The sequence below is a fragment of the Chelon labrosus genome, assembly GCF_963514085.1.
Source record: "Chelon labrosus genome assembly, chromosome: 15".
NCBI classification, from domain to species: domain Eukaryota; kingdom Metazoa; phylum Chordata; class Actinopteri; order Mugiliformes; family Mugilidae; genus Chelon; species Chelon labrosus.
The window spans coordinates 26,695,910-26,718,065 of NC_140348.1; the positions used below are offsets into that span (position 1 = coordinate 26,695,910).

At 40.1% G+C, this 22,156-nt stretch overlaps 1 protein-coding gene and 1 pseudogene across 2 annotated transcripts; both read right to left on the reverse strand.

Moving 5' to 3' along the window:
* Positions 1 to 11,989: 11,989 nt before the first annotated feature.
* LOC311500534 (ovarian cancer G-protein coupled receptor 1-like) lies at positions 11,990 to 13,394 on the reverse strand (annotated as a pseudogene). Its single transcript has 3 exons — positions 13,097 to 13,394; positions 12,683 to 12,861; positions 11,990 to 12,566 (listed from the first exon to the last, which is right to left on the reverse strand). The product of its transcript is annotated as an ovarian cancer G-protein coupled receptor 1-like (transcript).
* A 2,205-nt stretch (positions 13,395 to 15,599) lies between these two features.
* On the reverse strand, positions 15,600 to 21,600 carry LOC311500051 (G-protein coupled receptor 4-like; the record flags this gene model as incomplete). The annotated part of the gene is made up of 3 exons (XM_084561226.1): positions 15,600 to 16,664; positions 16,781 to 16,953; positions 21,454 to 21,600. The coding sequence occupies 3 exons, from the start codon at positions 21,598 to 21,600 to the stop codon at positions 16,154 to 16,156; spliced, it is 831 nt and encodes a 276-aa protein (XP_084417352.1). The 3' UTR covers positions 15,600 to 16,153.
* Between the last annotated feature and the right edge of the window lie 556 nt (positions 21,601 to 22,156).

Below are 22,156 nucleotides of genomic sequence, written 5' to 3' on the forward strand. Positions count from 1 at the left end.
AGAATCATCATGAAAGACGTCCGCAGATATTCTTTCAACAAAACATCCTCCAAGAATCATTTAGAACTTCAAACTTATACAACAGACTTTCTATCAATCCAGTTTGAGGGTTTGTTTCACCTTCTCTATTTTTATGTTGCACCAAATATTTCATACATTACAGAGATGCAGTGTGATCTATGAGCGGCCGTCACAACACATTGTCAGCAACTAGATGACAAACTGGAACTAGAACAAAACTGAAAGCTGTGAGTTTATAATATTTTATTCCAGTAATTATGAAAATCAAGTTAAATATTGAGGCGAGGGAAACACTAAATGTTTATACATTAGATTATTATTATTTTCTTTGAAACATTTAAAATAACATGTTGGAGAATTTCCTTTCTACCTTATATAAAGAATAAAACTATCATTCTGTTATTTACTATCACGACTCAGTGGTGAGCAACAAAACCAGGTTTATTTGGAACTGAGCAGGCAGGAAATAAAGCAAGACTTACAACACAAAACTTGACAGCTGGGAGGCTTGACAAACTGACAAGATGATGGCAATGACAAACACCATTCAGGGAAACCAGTGATGAAATCCAGCGAAGTGTCAGACAATGGACTAGACGGAACAGGAAGACAAAACACAAGAAAACATGACCTCTATCAAGGACGGGACTTGACACTTACTGACTGATGGAGTCATGATTTCCACATGTTCAGAGCTCAGTGACAGATAAACAGCGGTTCAGTTGTCTTGATTTTTATCAGGAGGAAAACTTTATATCAGCGTGAGAAGTTGCTGCTGTTTCTTTAGAAAAACCTCAACCCACTGAACTGACAGTCCAGAGACTATACACTGATGCAGGTTACTCAACTAAACTCAAACCTCCACCAGTTTAATCCACACTGAAAAAAACAAAACAAAACTGTGATAGTCTGTCTCATTTAAAGCTACACTATATTACCAAAAGTATTCGCTCACCCATTCAAATGATCAGAATCAGGTGTTCTAATCACTTGGCCTGGCCCCAGGTGTATAAATTCAAGCACTCAGGCATGCAGTCTGTGAAACAAGACATTTGTGAAAGAATGGGCCGCTCTCAGGAGCTCAGTGAATTCCAGCGTGGAACTGTCATAGGATGCCACTTGTGCAACAAATCCAGTCGTGAAATTTCCTCGCTCCTAAATATTCCACAGTCAACTGTCAGCTCTATTATAACAAAATGGAAGCGTTTGGGAAAAACAGCAACTCAGCCACGAAGTGGTAGGCCACGTAAAGTGACGGAGAGGGGTCAGCGGATGCTGAAGCGCATAGTGCAAAGAGGTCGCCGACTTTCTGCACAGTCAATTGCTACAGAGCTACAAACTTCATGTGACCTTCAGATTAGCCCAAGTACAGTACGCAGAGAGCTTCATGGAATGGGTTTCCATGGCCGAGCAGCTGCAGCCAAGCCACACATCACCAAGTGCAATGCAAGGCGTCGGATGCAATGGTGTAAAGCACGCCGCCACTGGCCTCTAGAGCAGTGGAGACGCGTTCTCTGGAGTGATGAATCACGCTTTTCCATCTGGCAATCTGATGGACGAGTCTGGGTTTGGAGGTTGCCAGGAGAACGGTACATTTCAGATTGCATTGTGCCAACTGTGAAATTTGGTGGAGGAGGAATTATGGTATGGGGTTGTTTTTCAGGAGCTGGGCTTGGCCCCTTAGTTCCAGTGAAAGGAACATTGAATGCTTCAGGATACCAAAACATTTTGGACAATTCCATGCTCCCAACCTTGTGGGAACAGTTTGGAGCGGGCCCCTTCCTCTTCCAACATGACTGTGCACCAGTGCACAAAGCAAGGTCCATAAAGACGTGGATGACAGAGTCTGGTGTGGATGAACTTGACTGGCCTGCACAGAGTCCTGACCTGAACCCGATAGAACACCTTTGGGATGAATTAGAGCGGAGACTGAGAGCCAGGCCTTCTCGACCAACATCAGTGTGTGACCTCACCAATGCGCTTTTGGAAGAATGGTCAAAAATTCCTATAAACACTCTCCTCAACCTTGTGGACAGTCTTCCCAGAAGAGTTGAAGCTGTAATAGCTGCAAAAGGTGGACCGACATCATATTGAATTCTATGAGTTAGGAATGGGATGGCACTTCAGTTCATAGAATGAGTAAAGGCAGGTGAGCGAATACTTTTGGTAATATAGTGTACCTGTGGTCTGTGTTGTATTGAAAGATGGAAGAGGAAGCAAAGAAAAGAGAAGGAAGGGAAGCGTGGGTGATGAGAACTGAAATGAAACAAGAGATGGTGAACTCTTGCACTGAAGAACTGAACTGAAGAAGCTAATTGGATGAGTGGTGAAATGTCTTCTCAAAAAAAAAAAAAAAAAAACTCTAGAAGTCCAGTTGCCTTTCTCTAAAAAGTTTTTGGATAAGAGATAGAGAGGGTTAAGACACACATTTCATACATTACAGAGATGCAGTGTATCTCAGTGTATAGAATGACAAAGAATGACTACGCTATAAAAACTGCATTAGGGTTTAATCATTGTTACCTCCCAGTAAAGTGAACCTGTCAAAATCCATCCTGAATAAACTGTGTAGATGAGGAGTGTCAAACTCATTTTAGTTCAGGGGCCACATACAGCCCAGTTTGATCTTAAGGGGGCCAGACCAGTGACAAAATAGCGTATTAACCTATAAATAACAACAACTCCAAATGTTTCCCTTTGTTTTTGTGCAAAGAAATAAAGGAAAAGAAATGTTATGAATATGTTTACATTTAATGAACTGTACTATTACAAAACGTAATGAACAACCCAAGATTTCTTAAGAAAAAGAAGTGCAGTTGTTGCGAAAGTGCAGTTCCTCAGTCTCAGTGTTGTGTTATGTGCACAACTCTTAGTAAAACTGTATGAAACCTAAGAATAACAGTTACTGTTACTGGAAAAAATTCAGTCAATGTCTTCAGTGTAATTTCAGGTCTTGGAAATTAAGAGCGTCTAGCGTCACGTGAGTACGCGTATTGCGTCATTTCCTGCTTCTGCACCGTGTGGTATTGCTGTTTACAGAGTGTTAGCGTCGCTCAACTTCCAAAAAACGTTCTGTTTATTGCGGGGAATTCTTACGTATCTTCAACCACCTGTCCTCTATAGCTACTTTTTGAACCACACACTCTCTCTCTGTCTTCTAATCAACTTTGTCTGCTAACGTTAGCGAATTAACCATGGCTTCTCCCTCTGCTTCCTCTTCTCTCTCCTGCATCTCGTGCCACATGTTTAGTTACTCCTCTGCCTCCTTTAGTGGTAATGGTATGTGTAACAAATGTAGTTTATTCGTAGCACTGGAGGCGAGGCTTTCCGAATTGGAAGCACGGTTCCGCACCATTGAAAAACAACCAGCAGCTAGCCAGGGCCCTGTAGCCGGTGCGGACCGACCAAGAGTAGCTCCTGTTAGCATAGCTCCAGTTAGCATAGCTCCAGTTAGCTGCCCCCCGACAGCTCCCGAGCAGCCGGGAAACCAGGGCGGCTGGGTGACGGTTCGAAGGAAGCATAGTCCCACAAGGCCCGTGGAACACCACCAAACCCTTCACGTCTCCAACCGATTTTCCCCACTCAGCGACACACCCGCTGAGAAACCAACTCTGGTGATTGGCGACTCTATTTTGCGGAACGTGAAGATAGAGAAACCAGCGACCATAGTTAGATGCATTCCAGGGGCCAGAGCGGGCGACACTAAATCTTACCTCAAACTGCTGGCTAAGGCTAAGGTTAAATACAGTAAAATTGTTATTCACGTCGGCAGTAATGACACCCGGTTACGTCAATCGGAGGTCACAAAACTTAATGTGGAATCGGTGTGTAAGTTTGCTAAAACTATGTCGGACTCCGTAGTTTTCTCTGGTCCCCTGCCCAACCTGACCAATGATGACATGTTTAGTCGCACGTCGTCATTCCATCGCTGGTTATCTAGGTGGTGTCCAGAAAACAACGTGGCCTTCATTGACAATTGGCACACTTTCTGGGGAAAGCCTGGTCTGATTAGGCGAGATGGCATCCACCCAACTTTAGCGGGTGCTGCTCTCATCTCTAGGAATATGGCCGATTTTATTAACCCCCCGAAACCATGACAACCCAGAGTTCAGACCAGGAGGCGGAGTTGTAGTCTTACACACTTCTCTGCCGCTTCTCAAGGACTGTCTCACACCCTAAACTATATAAACTCTATAGATGTTCTGTCTGCTCCCAGATTATTTAAACCAATAAATAACAAAAGAGGAGTTTCTCATAGGAACCTTATTCAAATCAGTACAAGTTCATTGGTAGAACACAAGAATAGGAAAATTAAATGTGGTCTTTTAAATGTCAGATCTCTCTCATCTAAATCTCTTTTAGTGAATGATCTGATAACTGATCATCAGATTGATCTATTTAGTTTGACTGAAACTTGGCTACAGGATGATGAATATGTTAGTTTAAATGAGTCTACTCCACCCAGTCATAGTAATTATCATATTCCTAGAAGCACAGGTAGAGGAGGAGGAGTGGCAGCAATCTTCCACTCTGATTTATCTATTAATCCTAGACCTAAGGAGAGCTTTAATTCATTTGAAAGTCTTACTCTTAGTCTTCCCCATCCAGAACAGAAAATACAAAAACCAATTCTTTTTGTTGTGGTGTATCGCCCACCTGCTCCTTATTCTGAGTTTTTAGCTGAATTCTCTGAGTTTTTATGTGATTTAGTTCTTAGAACAGATAAAGTCATTATAGTAGGTGACTTTAACATCCATGTTGATGTTGTCAGTGACAGCCTTGGCTCCTCATTTACATCATTATTAGATTCAATTGGCTTTTCTCAGAATGTAAACGGATCAACTCACAGTTTTAATCACACCTTAGATCTTGTCCTAACATATGGCATAGAAACTGAAGGTTTAACAGTATTTACTCATAACCCTCTTTTGTCTGATCATTTCCTCATAACCTTTGAATTTGCAATAATGGATTACACAGGAACTGAAAAGACATTTCATTACAGTAGATGTTTGTCTGACAATGCTGTAACTAGATATAAAGAATTAATTCCTTCTTTATTTACCTCAGTGCCATGTACCAATGTTGTGGACGACAGCAACCACAATTTAACCCCTGCACTAATAGATTATTTTGTCGATGGCACTGCAGCATCGCTTAGTTCAACTTTAAACTTAGTTGCTCCTCTGAAAAAGAAGGTCATAAATAGGAGGAGGCTAGCTCCATGGTATAATTCACAGTTGCGCTATTTAAAACAGGCAGTCCGAAAGCTAGAAAGAATTTGGCATTCCACTAATTCTGAAGAAGCTCGCATAGCCTGGAAAGATAGTTTAACAACTTATAAAAAAGCTCTCAGTAGTATTAGAACAGCATATTATTCATCATTAATAGAAGAAAACAAGAACAACCCCAGATTTCTTTTCAGCACTGTAGCCAGGCTGACAAAGAGCCACAGCTCTGTTGAGCCATCTATTCCTTTAGCCCTCAGTAGTAATGACTTCATGAGCTTCTTTACTAATAAAATTGTCGGCATTAGAGAAAATATTCAAGGCATCCTTCCAACAGCTGTTAAAGATGCAAGTACAGCGACATTAGAAACTTTTGTAAGACCTTATCAATATCTGGAATCCTTCTCCCCAGTAGATCTTCTTGAGCTCTCTTCAACAATTACAGCATCTAAACCATCAACCTGTCTTCTAGATCCAATCCCAACTAAATTGCTCAAAGAAGTTTTTCCATTAATTAACATCTCCATATTGAACCAGATAAATTTATCTTTATTAACAGGATATGTGCCTCAGTCTTTTAAGATTGCTGTAATTAAGCCCTTACTTAAGAAAGCCACTTTAGATCCAGATGTTTTAGCCAACTATAGACCAATCTCCAACCTTCCCTTTATTTCCAAAATTCTAGAAAAAGTTGTTGCTAATCAGTTGTGTGACCACTTAAACAAGAATGGTCTGTTTGAAGAGTTTCAGTCAGGTTTTAGAGTTCATCATAGTACAGAAACAGCTCTGGTTAAAGTTACCAATGATCTCCTCATGGCTTCAGACAGTGGACTTGTCTCTATACTTGTTCTGCTAGATCTTAGTGCTGCATTTGACACTATTGATCATAATATTTTACTACAGAGACTTGAAAGTGAGGTCAAGATTAAAGGAACTGCATTAGACTGGTTTGAATCCTATCTATCTGACAGATTCCAGTTTGTTCATGTCAATAATGATTCCTCTACTTATACAAAAGTAAGTTATGGAGTTCCTCAGGGTTCTGTGCTAGGACCAATACTCTTCACGTTATACATGTTGCCATTAGGCAAGATTATTAGAAAACATGGCATAAACTTTCATTGCTATGCAGACGACACCCAGCTATATTTATCTATGAAACCAGATGAAACTAATCAGTTGGTTAAACTCCAAGCATGCCTTAAAGACATAAAGGCTTGGATGACCTGTAATTTCCTACTCTTAAACTCAGACAAAACAGAAGTTATTGTATTCGGTCCTAAGCATCTCAGAGATTCATTATCTAATCACATGGTGTCTTTGGATGGCATTACCTTGGCCTCCAGTACTACTGTAAAAAACCTTGGTGTTATATTTGATGAGGATATGTCCTTTAAATGTCACATAAAGCAAGTGACCAGGACTGCCTTCTTTCACCTGCGTAATATCATCAAAATTAGGAACATCCTGTCTCAGAGTGATGCTGAAAAACTAGTTCATGCATTTGTGTCGTCCAGACTGGATTATTGTAATTCATTACTGTCTGGCTGTCCAAATAGCTCTTTAAAAAGCCTCCAGTTGATTCAAAATGCCGCAGCAAGAGCATTGACAGGAATTAGCAAGAGAGATCATATAACTCCAGTTTTAGCTTCTCTTCACTGGCTCCCTTTAAAGTCTAGAATAGAATTTAAAATCCTCCTCCTTACATACAAGGCCCTTAAAGGCCTAGCTCCATCGTATCTTAAAGACCTTATTGTACCATATCATCCCAGCAGATCACTTCGGTCTGAAAGTGCAGGCCTACTTGTGGTTCCTAGAATTTCAAAAAGTAGAATGGGAGGTAGAGCTTTCAGCTATCAGGCTCCTCTCCTATGGAACCAGCTCCCAGTTTGGGTTCGGGAGGCAGACACTCTCTCTATTTTTAAGGTCAGGCTTAAGACTTTCCTTTTTGATCAGGCTTATAGTTAGGGCTGGACTAAACCATCCCTTAGTTATGCTGCTATAGGCCTAGGCTGCTGGGGGACGATGCACCAAACACATGTCCTCCTTCTTTCTTCTCTCTCCTCTCTCGCATCCTCCACTTTCTTTTCTCTGGCACAGAGCTCTTGCCCTCTAATTTCCTATATACTACTAGTCATACAATTCTGTGCTATTACTATGTAGAATGTTTACTGCTGTGTGTGTCCCACCCCCCTCCCCCCCCCCCCCTTCCCCCCTCTTCTTGTGAGTATCTCTGGCCTGGAGTGGTGTGTTTCCTGTGGAGCTCTATACTACATCTGTTGTCGTGGTCTCATCAGCCTGCCTAGTCTTCATGGAATCCTGCAGTTATCCACTCCTACCTGAATGAACAATTCTCCAACCTGCCTATGATTCCTCTTACATTTTCAAACTGTCATGTAACATCATCAGTTTGTATTCCACATGTACACTTTAGTCAGATATGTGTATCTATGACAGATGTATGTTTATCTTGCTGTTCTCTTCTCTTCTCTCTTTGCTGTTCTCCTCTCTCTTTCTTCTGTCTGTACACGGCTGGCCTTAGGCAGATGGGTCCCTCCATATGAGCTGGGTTCTGCTCGAGGTTTCTTCCTGTTAAAAGGGAGTTTTTCCTTGCCACCGTTGCCTTCAGGCTTGCTCTGGGGGTTTCAGGCCGGGTTTTTGTAAAGCGTCTTGAGACGATTTGTATTGTTATTGACGCTATATAAATAAAATTGAATTGAATTGAATTGAATTTTTGCACTTTGCAAATTCATCCTGTGGGCCGGATTAGACCCTCTAGTGGGCCGGTTTTGGCCCGCGGCCGTATGTTTGACACCTGTGGTTTAGATGTACACTAGGGTCAAAGGAAGGAAGATACAAATTATAATCCAACTATCTCAGCCTCTGTAGCAGCCATATGTGGTGCTGTAGCTGTCATAATTGTAATCAGCGCTATAGTATACAGTATAACTATAGTAGAGAATAAATGTAGGAGTGAAAGAAGGAGGAAGGAAGAAGCAACTTCAAAGTAGAGGTGTTAATATTAGTCAATATTAACTTTGTTACTGGGGTTATCAGATGAGAACATAAAGAGATATGAACAGCTACCTTGCAGGTCGACAGTGGATTTAACATAGCAGCATCGTAGACAAAAGTAAACCATGATGTACACAATGTGTAACTCTATAAGTAGAGAAGGGCTGACTGGTGCTGAAGTGAGTCACTGTGATTTTTCGGTGGTTTTTCTTTTCATATTCTCTCTTTTTCTTCTGCTGCATCCCAGTCTTCAAAGTTGTCAAACTCACCAAATAAGTTAAAAGAAATGATAAAATCACTCATGTTTTGTCTGTCTTGCTGTTGTGATGAATAAACTGTGAAATAACGTTGAGTCTCCGTTGCCATGGTTACCATCTAGCGTTTGAGCCAGCGCAATAATTTAGAACTGTCATCAGGCAATTTGACGGAACGTCTTTCCTAGGTGTACATTAACATGCATTAGGAAATTAGTCTGGGAAGGAATATCAACAAACAAGGTGAATACTCGATTCTGACTGGCTGGAGGGTGTAGGTTAAAAACTGATATCAACGTGGGTGACCCCAGACGGGTCAAAACTGACCCATACAGATTTATGTTAGGATAGAGGTAAAAAATAGTCCTTTCTTTTTCACAAAATCAAACTTTATTTTGCTCAAAATTGTAAAAGCAACTAGAACATGAAAAAGATCATGAACAATAGCAAGCTTCTTTCTCACTCAGACTGAACATTGAACAAAGACAAAATGGGATGTGTCTGTCTGTGCATGTTAAAACATTTTCAAACTGAACATTGACAAGGTGTGTGCATGTGTGTGTGTGTTTACATACATGAATCACAGAATGTGACTGTTTTAGTGTGCTCCTTACAGATGTGTTTCTCACCTGTGTGGCAAGTGGCAGAGGTTTTTCTGTCCTTGCTGGCAGGGCAGGTCTGGCACCTCTTTCTCTTGATCCCCCTGGCATCCTCTGGCTGTTTTTTTTCTGCACGTTGCCACTGTTAATGTAGCCTGAAGCTCTCTCACTAAACTGACAGAGGCTTGGGTTCGGGATAGCTGCTGTTGCCTTTCTATGTGAGGATTAATCAAAGACATCCCCAGCTCCTCCAGAAAAAGCCGCCTCTTGTAGGGTTTTCCAGTGTTCCATGCAGGATTTATTTCAGTCCACACTACAAATGCATTGTATGCAGAGACATCCAACATATTGTAAAAGTCAGTCATTGGTCACATTTTGGTCTTCCATTTCCACGTGTATGTGGCAGTGACTTTGTCTAGATTGTCGACCCCTCCTTTGTTTTTGTTGTTATCCAGGATCATATCAGGCTTTTTGTATTCTCTACTGCTCACAGCAGCATTCTTGTGGAGAGTGGACATCACAATGACATTTGTTTTTTTGGGGGACAGTATGACACAAGCGTGGTTGTCTCTGTAAATGCATACTTTGTGGAAAGAGGAGCCCTGTCCTTTATTCCAAGAAGTGCAAGAGGAAGCTCAGGTTTGTTTTTCTTGACTGTTCTCACCATGGTCATCTTTTTCTGCAGCAGTTCTTGGTCCAGGTCATAAGATGTGAAGAAGTTATCACAAGTTATGTTGTGCCCCTGAAGACCTTTTGTCATATCAAGGACCACCCGCTTGCCCTGATTCTTTTCTGCCACTCCATTGGTAGATTTCCCTGTGTATATTTGCATGTTGAATGCATAGCTGTCCCTTGCATCAAATGCTGCCCAGATTTTGATGCCATATTCTCCAGGTTTGCTTGGGATATACAGCCTGAAGGGACAGCGGCCTCAGAAAGGGAAAAGCTGTTCATCAACAGTCACCTCTGGTCCTGGATTGTACATGTATCGCAAGTGGTCCACCCATTTGTCCAAAACATCCCTAATGTGAGCAAGTTTGTCATTCACACGGCGAGAAGCTCTCATCTCCCGATTGTCAAAGCGGATAACTCTTGACAACACATGGAAGGTCTGAAGTGACATGGTTGCACGAAAAATACTCCGGCCTGACACAGCATCCCATAAGCTGGCTGTAGCCTCATCACAGGATCTATAAACTCCAGCAAGAAGTAACAGCCCATGCAGCATCCAGGTCTGTTTTGTCGATCTCCATCCAGCTGTTGCCAAACGCCTTTCAACCTTCAATGTTTGTCATCCCAAGCAGGATCTTCTCAACATACGGGGGTATAAACAGCTCAAATGCCGTCTTGATGTCTTGCACATGTGACACGGCATATCTAGTAGGCCCCGAGTCATTCTGATGATGATGTTTACAGTTGATGCTCTGCCTTGCGTATCATACAGGATCGATGACCATGAAATGTCACCCTTTTTTGGATTTGAAGCTCTCTCTCTGAGCATCTGTGTCATTTGGACCCTCCTCTTCATCAGATATGTATTCTTGTTCAGTATTGTACTCAACATTATCCTTATCTTCAGACACATCTTCCTCAGTGTCACTTTTGTTTCTGTCTTCACTATCACTTTAATGAACAAATATATGATAAATAACCTCAGAGACAGTGAATCTCTTGCTCATTTTGAAATAGACAGATGCTGTGGCAGAATGAATCTGATAAAAACTCACACAAGGCCTATTTAAAAGAAGTTATTGTTTTTGCCACGCACCCAAAGATGATACAAAATGTGATAACATTGTCTGAAAAAAGATGTCAACCCATGCCAGGTGTCCCCAAGGGGAGAAAAGTGCAGTGGGGGTGAAGGTGGGAGGGCTGGAGTGGGGGATTAAATGTCACTTTTTTTATTGGATGACCTCTCATTGACCATCTGTCCCCACAAAGATGATACAAAATGTGTCAATATTAGGTGTCCCCAGGGGACACAGGTGCAGCGGAGTGAGGAGGACATGGAATAAGATGGGGGTAGGGGTGGGGAGAGAGAAAACTGAGCCAAATGTGATCCACAGAGCAAAGTAAAACATTTTCTATAATCCATGGGTGCAAGCAACTACCGATATTCTTGGCGGGTTATATTTGATACGTAACACCACAGATGTCACTTTTTTTTTATTTTTTAGAGGCTTTCAGAATTTACTAAAATGGTGAAAATTTATTTTGTTGTGTTAAAATAGTGAATCCTGAGTATATCATGAAGTCCTGTTACAATAAAAATAAAGGAAATGATACTTCATAAATATTTTCACTAAAAAAGGGTCAAATTTTACCCTAACACAATAGAAGAGTTAGAAAACATTGTTCTGTGACTTAGGGTGGAGGTGTTAAAGGCTCCAGTTTGCAGGACAAGGAAAAGAATGGTTAAATGTGAAAGTGACGACTTTTTTGCGGTTTCTTCCTGCATGGACACACTAAAGTGATCAGAGTCCACACTGCTGTGTGAACCAGTGGATGGGTTAAATGGAGAGAAAGAATTCCCCACTGAGGGATCAATGAAGGAGAAAAAGAATCACATCATATAGACCTTTAATTGAATCAATGATCAACAGCAGTTTTATTTAGCACTTTCTAAGCAACAAAAACTATAATAATCACACATTCAGATCCACTCTTCTAGTTTAGAAACTGTCACCCTGCACAACGCTCAGCTTTAGAAAGAAACTTCTTCCTTGTTGGATCTCTGCTGTCTCAGTGTCAGCTGTACAACAGTTGGTGATCAGCTGGTTTCAAAGGAGGCAACATGCAGCAGACTTCTGCCTGGATCTCTGTGTTCTGCAGTCAGAAATGACAGCAGCACCACCTGCTGGCCACTGCCTCCTACTACAACAACTAAACTAAAAATTCTACTTCCTGCCTACATGACACTGACTGTGTACATGCTGTCGTTATTCATGCTGTTCATCTGCGGATTCCTGAACTGCATTTTGCAACAACACAGTGAGGCCAGAAGCTTGTCTGTGGTTCCTTTCCTAATGAAAATGTACAAAATCAAGTCTGCAAGAGGACTCAACAGAAGAAGAATGTCAGACACAATGGTGAAGCTAGAGCTCAATCTGTCTCTTCCTGCCACTAACCAAATGACAGTGGGCAGGAACATCAGTGTGTAAATAAGCAGCACCATGACCAAAACTGCCACAATTCTTCGTTTTTCATCAGATGAGACACTGAGGGATGTAGACAGGGCTTTAAGAGTCCCACCCAGGAAGAAGATGAACAGAGGGAGGGGGAGGAGGAAGAAGAAGGCAACGATGATTCTTGTGATCTGATCATCAGCACAGAAATAGTATGGGAGGACATAAACAAGAGGAAGGATCCAGACTAGGACAGAGACCACCACAGAGGTCTTGATGGTTCGTCTGAATCTGTACCACAGCGGCCAGGCGATGACCAAATACCTGTAATGAAAGACAGACACACATAGACAGTCTTTGAGGAGCATCAGAATTATATACTAATAAAATGGTTAGACACAGACGTAGATACACACAAACTGGATCAGACAGATAGTTACCTTTCTAGGGAGATACACACCATGAAGCCAGCACTGGTCAACAGACCATAATCATAAAGATAAAAGAAGATAATGCTGCAGTTTTTCGTTGTCACCCAAACAATCATGCAAAGGAGGTGAATAATGTCAGAAATTAGGAGGTTGATGACGTAGACTGGAGCACCGTGATCCTTTCTGACCTGCAGGAAAACATTGGTAAAAGTAACTAAAGCAGTTGTTAACATGTTCTGAACTTCACCTCCTCCAAATATGACATCTGGCTCTGCCCAGAAACTGCAGTGAGAGACATTTATCCATCTAAGAACCAGATGTACCAAGACTTTTACACCTGAGACGAGTCAAAGACAATCATTTACTGACAGACTGTACACAACACATCATTATAAATACATACATCTGTTATAATGGACTCACCAGAGAAGAGAGTAAGTAGATGGCCACTAGGATCAAAGGAAGACTGACGCAGATGATGATCCATGTAAAAATATAAAAATCTACGTAAAAATCATAGTAGACGTCATCCTCTAAGTCGTGATGAATGTTGACACTGACATTGGTGTAATTAAAACTTTCATTCCACGAGGTGTTAATGTGCAACTCTTCCATTCTTCAGTGTGAATCCTGGTGTTTGAAAGAGTAGAGAGATGTAATAATATCCATTAAGCTCTGAGGTGTAGGTCAACAGTAAAGTAGTTAAGCTATAGAACAGTATAAATGATGGACATAAATTATGTTCTTAGTCGTTGAATGAATAGCATCTAGATTTAATAAAAGAAAAGTTCCAATATTTACCATTTTAAAAGTTGTCAGATCTCACCTGAATGGGTTCCTCCCACTAGTGTTGGTTCTGTCCTCTTTATCTAAACAGTCTACAGCAGAATGTGACACGTAGCAGGTTTCTGATCATTTAAATCTGCACATATGAGGAAATGAGGTGGAATCAGATGTGATCATGAAACGTCACAACACCAGTCAGGAAGCTTTGGCTTCACCTTCTTTATTTTTAGGTTGTAAGAATTATTTTATTGTCTAACTTATACATTACAGAGAGGCAGTGTGATCTATGAGTGGTCGTCAGTTCACATATTTTATTCAAGTCATTATGAACATCAAATATAACACTGAGGCAAAGAAAATACTAAATGTTCTACTTCATGTAAGAAAAGTATCACGCTATTAACATATTTATGAGTCATATTTTCCGATATGCAGCAGCTTAGTTTCCTGTTTTCTATCAGAAGGAAATCTAAATATCAGCTTGAGGACATGCTGACCTTCAGCAAAACCACAACGACCAGAAGTGATGAACCAAAGACTATAAACTGATGTTGTCAGACATTATGTCAATGTCCAGTTTGAGGGTTTGTTTCACCTTCTTTATTTTTACGTTATTTTTGTTTGTGTTATTTTTATAAATGACAGAGATGCAGTGTGATCAGTGTTCATGCATCACATCTTTTTCCTGAGAACTTTGTTAAAACACACACAGCAGCTCATTTACCTATCTGGTGCATCAAACAACAACATGTTGTGTTTTCAGTCAGAGTTACAGTCATGATTCATGAAACCTGCTGAAGGTGTTGAGGTCTGGAAACATATCAGATATGTGCTTAATAAATATAATATGTCAGTCCATGATCAGCTGTCAGTGATTATCACATTAAGACTGTGTTTCAGTGATCAAGCTGAACAATGTCACTATCAATATCACATTATCATCATCAATATCAATCAGTCTGGGAGATTTTCTACTAAAACATCCAACTAACAAACATGCATGAGTAAATAATGTAGAAAGTGCTGAGTTTGTTTTCTGTTGTCATCTTTATTCACAGAGATAGAAACAGACTGAATGTTTAAACATGGATGATGAGCAAATGAAACTATTTTCAGACAAGGAAAGCTGCTGAATGACAACCTCAAAAACAGCATCACATTTCTCTTTTCCTGCTTCTTCCTTGCATGGACACACTGAAGTGATCAGAGTCCACACTGCTGTGTGAACCAATGGATGGGTTAAATGGAGAGAAAAAATTCCCCACTGAGGGATCAATGAAGGAGAAAAAGAATCACATCATATAGACCTTTGTTGGGCCTGGGTACTAAGGCACTCAATGTTGGGGTTTGGCCATCATGAATAATTAATAATCATCAAAAATAATTATTTATCATTAAATAGTTGGATCTGAATTACTAGATCACCTCAGGGCACCACCCTTCTAGGAAGGGAACAGATAGCCAATTAATGAAATCAGTCTCAAAATATACTAAATTGTCAATTTAGATTTCTGATTAATAATTAACTTAATAACTATAACCAAAAATGACCACATCAACAACTAATTAAGGTGAAGGAATTTGGAGTTCTTGACAGTGTAGAGGTTGGCAGTATTCACTCTTGTGCAATATTAAACAGACAGGTATGTTTAAAAGACATTTATTAACAAGAATAAAAGTAAACATACAATCTAACTACAGTGTACTCTATACAGGTATGTGTGTGTGTGGGTGGGTGTGTCAATATGTCCGCAGGTTGCGGGAGTGTCAAGATGGCCGCTGGGGCCTTGAGGCCTTGAACACAAAGGAAACAAGGTGGCTGCTGAGTGGGGACACTCATGTGCCATGTGCTGGCTGAATGCCTTCGTGGAATGTGATAAGAGTCTATGAGGTGCCAGGTTAGAGAAAGGACGGTTAGTTTAGCATGCAAGAGACCCTGAGTCAATGTGTTGCATAGTCTAAATGAACATCAAATCACTATAATTAAACAACTCAATAAAAACAAATATCAGATCAAATCAAAGTTTAAGAGTTCAATGCTTCACTTATCTTAACTAGGCCCAGGTCATACTACCAGATTTGGTGGAAAAGTGGAGAAGAGAGTAAGAGAGAGAACCAGGCCAAACAGCGCATTTTATATGACCTAATGACCTCAGAGGTCACATGCCACTGTCAGCCAGTGAACTGCTGGGTCAGTTTTCACACCTGGAGGGTTCTGGGACTTGAGGTTTCCAGTGCTTCTCTTTGTTTCCAAGACAAAGAGAAAACATGTGGTTAACTTTGTTATGCATGGTGAGCTTCCATAGCTCACCACCAGGCTCAGGTCCCAATACCTTTAATTGAATAAATGATCAACAGCAGTTTTATTTAGCACTTTCTAAGCAACAAAAACTATAATAATCACACATTCAGATCCACTCTTCTAGTTTAGAAACTGTCACCCTGCACAACACTCAGCTTTAGAAAGAAACTTCTTCCTTGTTGGATCTCTGCTGTCTCAGTGTCAGCTGTACAACAGTTGGTGATCAGCTGGTTTAAAAGGAGGCAACATGCAGCAGACTTCTGCCTGGATCTCTGTGTTCTGCAGTCAGAAATGACAGCAGTACCACCTGCTGGCCACTGCCTACTACTACAACAACTGAACTAAAACTTCTGCTTCCTGCCTACATGAAGCTGACTGTGTACATGCTGTCGTTATTCATGCTGTTCATCTGCTGATTCCTGAAGCTGCATTCTGCAACAACACAGTGAGGCCAGAAGTTTGTCTGTGGTTCCTTTCCTAATGAAAATGTACAAAATCAAGTCTGCAAGAGGACTTAACAGACGAAGAATGAAACACACAATGTTGAAGCTAAAGCTCATTTTGTCTTTTCCTGCCAGTAACAAAATGACAGTGGGCAGGAACAGCAGTGTGTAAATAAGCAGCACCACGACCAAAACTGACACAATTCTTCGTTTTTCATCAGAGGGGACACTGAGGGATGTGGACAGGGCTTTAAGAGTCCCACCCAGGAAGAAGATGAACAGAGGGAGGGGGAGGAGGAAGAAGACAGCAGAGATGGTTCTTGTGGTCTGAAGATGAACCCAGAAATAGTATGGGAGGACATAAACTAGAGGAAGGATCCAGACTAGGACAGAGACCACCACAGAGGTCTTGATGGTTCGTCTGAATCTGTACCACAGCGGCCAGGCGATGAGCAAATACCTGTAATGAAAGACAGACACACATAGACAGTCTTTGAGGAGCATCAGAATTATATACTAATAAAATGGTTAGACACAGACGTAGATACACACAAACTGGATCAGACAGATAGTTACCTTTCTAGGGAGATACACACCATGAAGCCAACACTGGACAACACACTGTAATTGTGAAGATAAAAGAAGATAGGGTTGCAGTTCGTTATCTGACCAATCATACAGAGGAGCTGAATGATGTCAGAAATGAGGAGGTTGAGGATGTAGACTGGAGCACCGTGATCCTTTCTGACCTGCAGGAAAACATTGGTAAAAGTAACTAAAGCAGTTGTTAACATGTTCCATGTTGTGGCTAAAAAGCATTAAACCTATGTTGAGAGAATCACAAGAGTCTAGTCTTTTATCTTCATATAATATAGATGATTTATTAAGCAGAAATAGAAGTAGTTCATTGATCAAAAGTACACAAGAATCAAACAGAACCAGTATCTTTGCATTGATGGTCAATACAGCTGCTACAGACTGACTGACAAAGGTTTTCTTTTTTTTTTTTTTTCTTCTTTTTTTTAATATTAATTTTCAATAATACACATTAATACACATTCAACAATACACAATAAAACACATTCACACAAAATTTATGAATACATGTTCCAGACAACATAATCTAAATCGACACTAAGGCATACCAACTGTTCCAAAGCAAACACAATGGAAAAACTAGACATCCTGTAGGAAACACCCACACCAGCAGAAATAACATACAATAGACAAACAGGCAAACAAGACAAGCAAAACAGCAAACAAACAAAACAGACAAAGAAAAATTCAAAAAAAACAAAAACAAAAACAAACAAAACAAACAAAACAAACAAAACAAACAAACTGCAACATCATGAGACCCAAAAACTGCTCAGGGAGAGCTCCAACCCTCCCCTTACTTAACTCCTTCCCGCCCCCATGTGACCCTCCTCTGCCGCAAAAAGTAATAATAAAGAAATAAAAAATGAAAAAAAATAAAAACCATACATGCCCATCTACATTAGGGTCTTGGCTAACTCTAGAGCCTCTTTCCTGATTTGAATGGCCCTTCCACTAGATCTTCTTAGTCTGGTCGCTGACAGCTCCATAGCCAGTGTTTCCACCAACGACTGGATCCACTGTGATATAGATAAACTATGTGGTGGCTTCCATCTAACCGTCACCATCCTTTTTGCCCCTGTGGATGCCGACAGCCACACTTGCCTTTGGGCTGGACTTAGTTGTAAATCTGAGTCGTCCCCTAGAAGCATCCTTTGTGGTCTACAGTTAATTTCTAGCTGGAAGAGTTCAGAGAGAGACCCTGTCACTTCTCTCCAGAAGGCATATACAGCTGGACATTCCCACATGACGTGTAGGAATGTCCCTGTTTGATTTAGATTACATAGAGTACAATTAGGAGTAGTGACTATTTTCATCCTATAGCGCCTCTTGGGTGTTAAATATGTTCTCAAAATAATATTTATGTTTACTAATTTATTATTTAGATTTTGAGAGGTTCGTCTCGTGTTCCTCCAAACAGTGGCCCAATTTATTGGCGGTTCTGGGCAGTCAATATTCCACGCTGTTGTTACTGTTAGCGGTGGTTGCGTGTGCTCTATAATTGAACTGTACATAGCAGATACACGTCCCTTGTTCAGTGCCTGTACTTTCCCAATGAGGGATATTACTGGATGAGGTATAAGGTGTTGATCCTTCTCGAGCTTTGAGTTTAAAGCTGAGCGTAACTGTAAATATAAATAAAAGGTCTTGGGGGATATGTCGTATGTTTCTCTTAGATCTTGAAAACTTCTAATGCCATCATCATTCATGATGTCTCCCAAAGTGTGTATTCCTGCTCTTCGCCACTCCTGTGAGAAGAAGTGTTTACCGCCAGATTTCAATAAATCATTATATAATAAAGGTGTATTAGTGTGCCATTTTGATTTCCATTTAAACATACTTTCTATCTTCCTTAAATTTTCAATGGCACTAGTTATGATTTGTCCATATTTTTGTTTACATTTTTTAATGGGGAGGTTTGTTAATAAAACATCCTGTAATTGTGCCAGGGCCACCAAGCTCCTTTCGATATTAATCCAGGCATTTGACTTGTTATCATCAAACCAGTTTGCCACAGGGCAGAGCGCAATTGCATGGAAATATAGTTTGAAGTTAGGTACTGACAAGCCACCCAGCTCCTTCTTTCTTTGTAGATTAGTTAATTTAATCTTTGCTCGTCTGCCTTTCCACAAGAAACGCGTGATCATGGCCTGTATATCATTCCAGTATCTAGGTGGCGGTGGCACAGATAACATTTGACTGCAAAAATTTATTCTGGGGAGTATATTCATTTTTATTATAGAGATTCTGCCTGGCAGAAAGATTGGCAAATTCTGCCATCTGACTAGATCTGTTTTAATTTTATTCAGAGTTCCGCTATAGTTCTTCAGAATTGTTTTTTTTAGTGATGTGAATACACTTATTCCTAAATATCTAAATTGTGAGACCACTGTGATATCAATATTAGAATACTCATTGTCTCCGTTTCGATGTAATGGTAATATAACAGATTTTGTCCAATTTATTTTGTAACTCGATACCTGACTATATTGCTTAAATGTAGTGAGAATATGTTGTAATGAGTGCTTAACATCTGAAAAATATAAAAGAACATCATCTGCAAAGAGGCTTATGTGGTGTTGGGTAGGCCCTATCTGTATTGGTTTGATATTTGATGATAATCTAATTGATTGTGCTAAGGGTTCCAATGACAGAATGAAAAGCATTGCTGATATTGGATCCCCTTGTCGGCTGCTCCTACTTATCTCAAAGGAAGAGGAGCGTTCGTTACCAGTTACCACACAAGCTGTGGGTCTCATATATAGAGTTTTAAGCATCTTAATGAAACCAGTGCCTATGCCCATATGTTTCAGAACTGACCATAAAAAGGACCACTCTAAACGGTCAAAAGCTTTTTCGGCGTCCACCGATAAGATAGCTGATGGTGGGATATCACTAGAGGCATCAAGTACATGTAGCAGCCGTCTTAAGTTATCTGAGGCTAAACGCCCTTTAACAAAACCACTTTGGTCTGAGTGGATTAATTTTGGCATATATTTTTCTAATCGGCACGCAAGTGATTTAGAGAAAAGTTTAACGTCTGCATTCAGCAGGGATATGGGGCGGTAGTTGTTACATATGGATGGGTCCTTATCTTTCTTCAAGATTAGAGTTATGATGGCTGTATTCACATCTCTACCAAACGATCCTCTTTGTATTGCAGTATTAAACATTTCTAGCATCAGTGGTCCTAAGATGTGCCAAAATTTCAAATAGACTTCCGGCTGAATGCCATCACTGCAGGGTGACTTACCTGTATTCATTTTAGCTAGAGCTTTTCTAAGTTCCTCCAGAGTAAGGGGCGTCCCCAGCGCTGTAGACTCCTCATTTGACAATGTTGTCAGGTTTAATTTATCCAGATAGGTGTCCTTATCTAAGTCAGTAGAATTGTCATCCGAGGTATATAGTTCTTTATAAAAATCAGAGAACCTTTGATTAATTAACTCTGGGTCTGTTATTATATCCCCTGTTTCTGAAACAATGGAAGTTATATTTGTGGCATGATTATCTGATTTTAATTTGTTCGCTAAGATGCGACTTGGACGCTCCCCATGTGTATATTGATTCACATTGGTTCTATGTATCTGAGCTTCAGCCATTTGTGTTAGCAATAAGTTCAACTCCATTTTTGATTTTAAGAGAGATTTTGCCGTTTCTTCTGTATAATTTGTTTGTTGATGGAGATCCATCTTCGATATTGATTCCTCCAAATCGTTTATTTTACTTAGATTGTTTTTTCTCATCTGTGATGTGAATGTTTGCGCGCTAATTCTAATGAATCCTTTTATTGCATCCCATAGATATCTAACATCTTTCAGCGTTGATTGTTTATTGATCGTTATAAATTCGACTATTTCCTTTTCAAATTGTTTACAGAAATCCTCATTTTCTAAAAGGGTAAGGTTAAAACGCCATCTAATGGGGATTCTTGGTCGGTCTGTCAATGACAACTGGCATAAAAAGCATTAAACCTATGTTGAGAGAATCACAAGAGTCTAGTCTTTTATCTTCATATAATATAGATGATTTGTTAAGCAGAAATAGAAGTAGTTCATTGATCAAAAGTACACAAGAATCAAACAGAACCAGTATCTTTGCATTGATGGTCAATACAGCTGCTACAGACTGACTGACAAAGGTTTTCTATGGGCAGAGAATATTTATCAAATACAGATACAGGAGGAAGTCAGGCCGCCACATCAAACTGAAATTACTGCACTGAGAAAAACACGTCAAGGTACCCAAACTGCTGACTCATCTAAAATTTTCCTGGGGGAGATTTACTGAGATATAGCATACACCCATCAGCCACAACATTATGACCACTGACAGGAGAAGTAAATAACATTTAAACCATCTTGTGACAATTCAGTATTCTGGGGAGACCTACACAATACTAGGAGGGTGGTCATAATGTTATGCCTGATCTGTGTTAGTCCTAATGTGACATTTTTTTCACCACATTCTGAACTTCACCTCCTCCAAATATGACATCTGTCTCTGTCCAGAAACTGCAGTCAGAGACATTTATCCATCTAAGAACCAGATGTACCAAGACTTTTACACCTGAGACGAGTCAAAGACAATCATTTACTGACAGACTGTACACAACACATCATTATAAATACATACATCTGTTATAATGGACTCACCAGAGAAGAGAGTAAGTAGATGGCCACTAGGATCAAAGGAAGGCTGATGCTGAAGATGATCCATGTAAAAACATAAATGATGAATCGCTCGTAGTCTTGAAAGCATCTATAGGAGACTCTGACGTTGGTGGTTGTGTTGTCTTCCATTGTTCAGTGTGAATCCTGGTGTGTGAGAGAGTAGAGAGATGTAATAATATCCATTAAGCTGTGAGGTGTAGGTCAACAGTAAAGTAGTATAGCTATAGAACAGTATAAATGATGGACATAAATTATGTTCTTCGTCGTTGAATGAATAATATCTAGATTTAATAAAAGAAAAGCTCCAATATTTACCTTTTTAAAAGTAGTCAGATCTCACCTGAATGAGTTCCTCACTAGTGTTGGTTCTGTCCTCTGCATCTAAACAGTCTACAGCAGAATGTGACATGTAGGAATTTTCATATTCAAATCTGCTCTGTATGAGGAAGTGAGATTCATGGTCAGATATAATTAAAATGATCACAGGAATCATCACGAAAGATAACAACAGATATTATTTAATCAAAACATACTCCAAGAAACATTTAATACAGACTTTCTATCAGTATCCAGTTTGAAGGTTTGTTTCATTTTCTTCATTTTTGTGTCACCAGATTTTTTTTTTTTTTTTTTGTGTTTTTGAATAAATGACAGAGATGCAGTGTGATCAGTGTTCATGCATCAC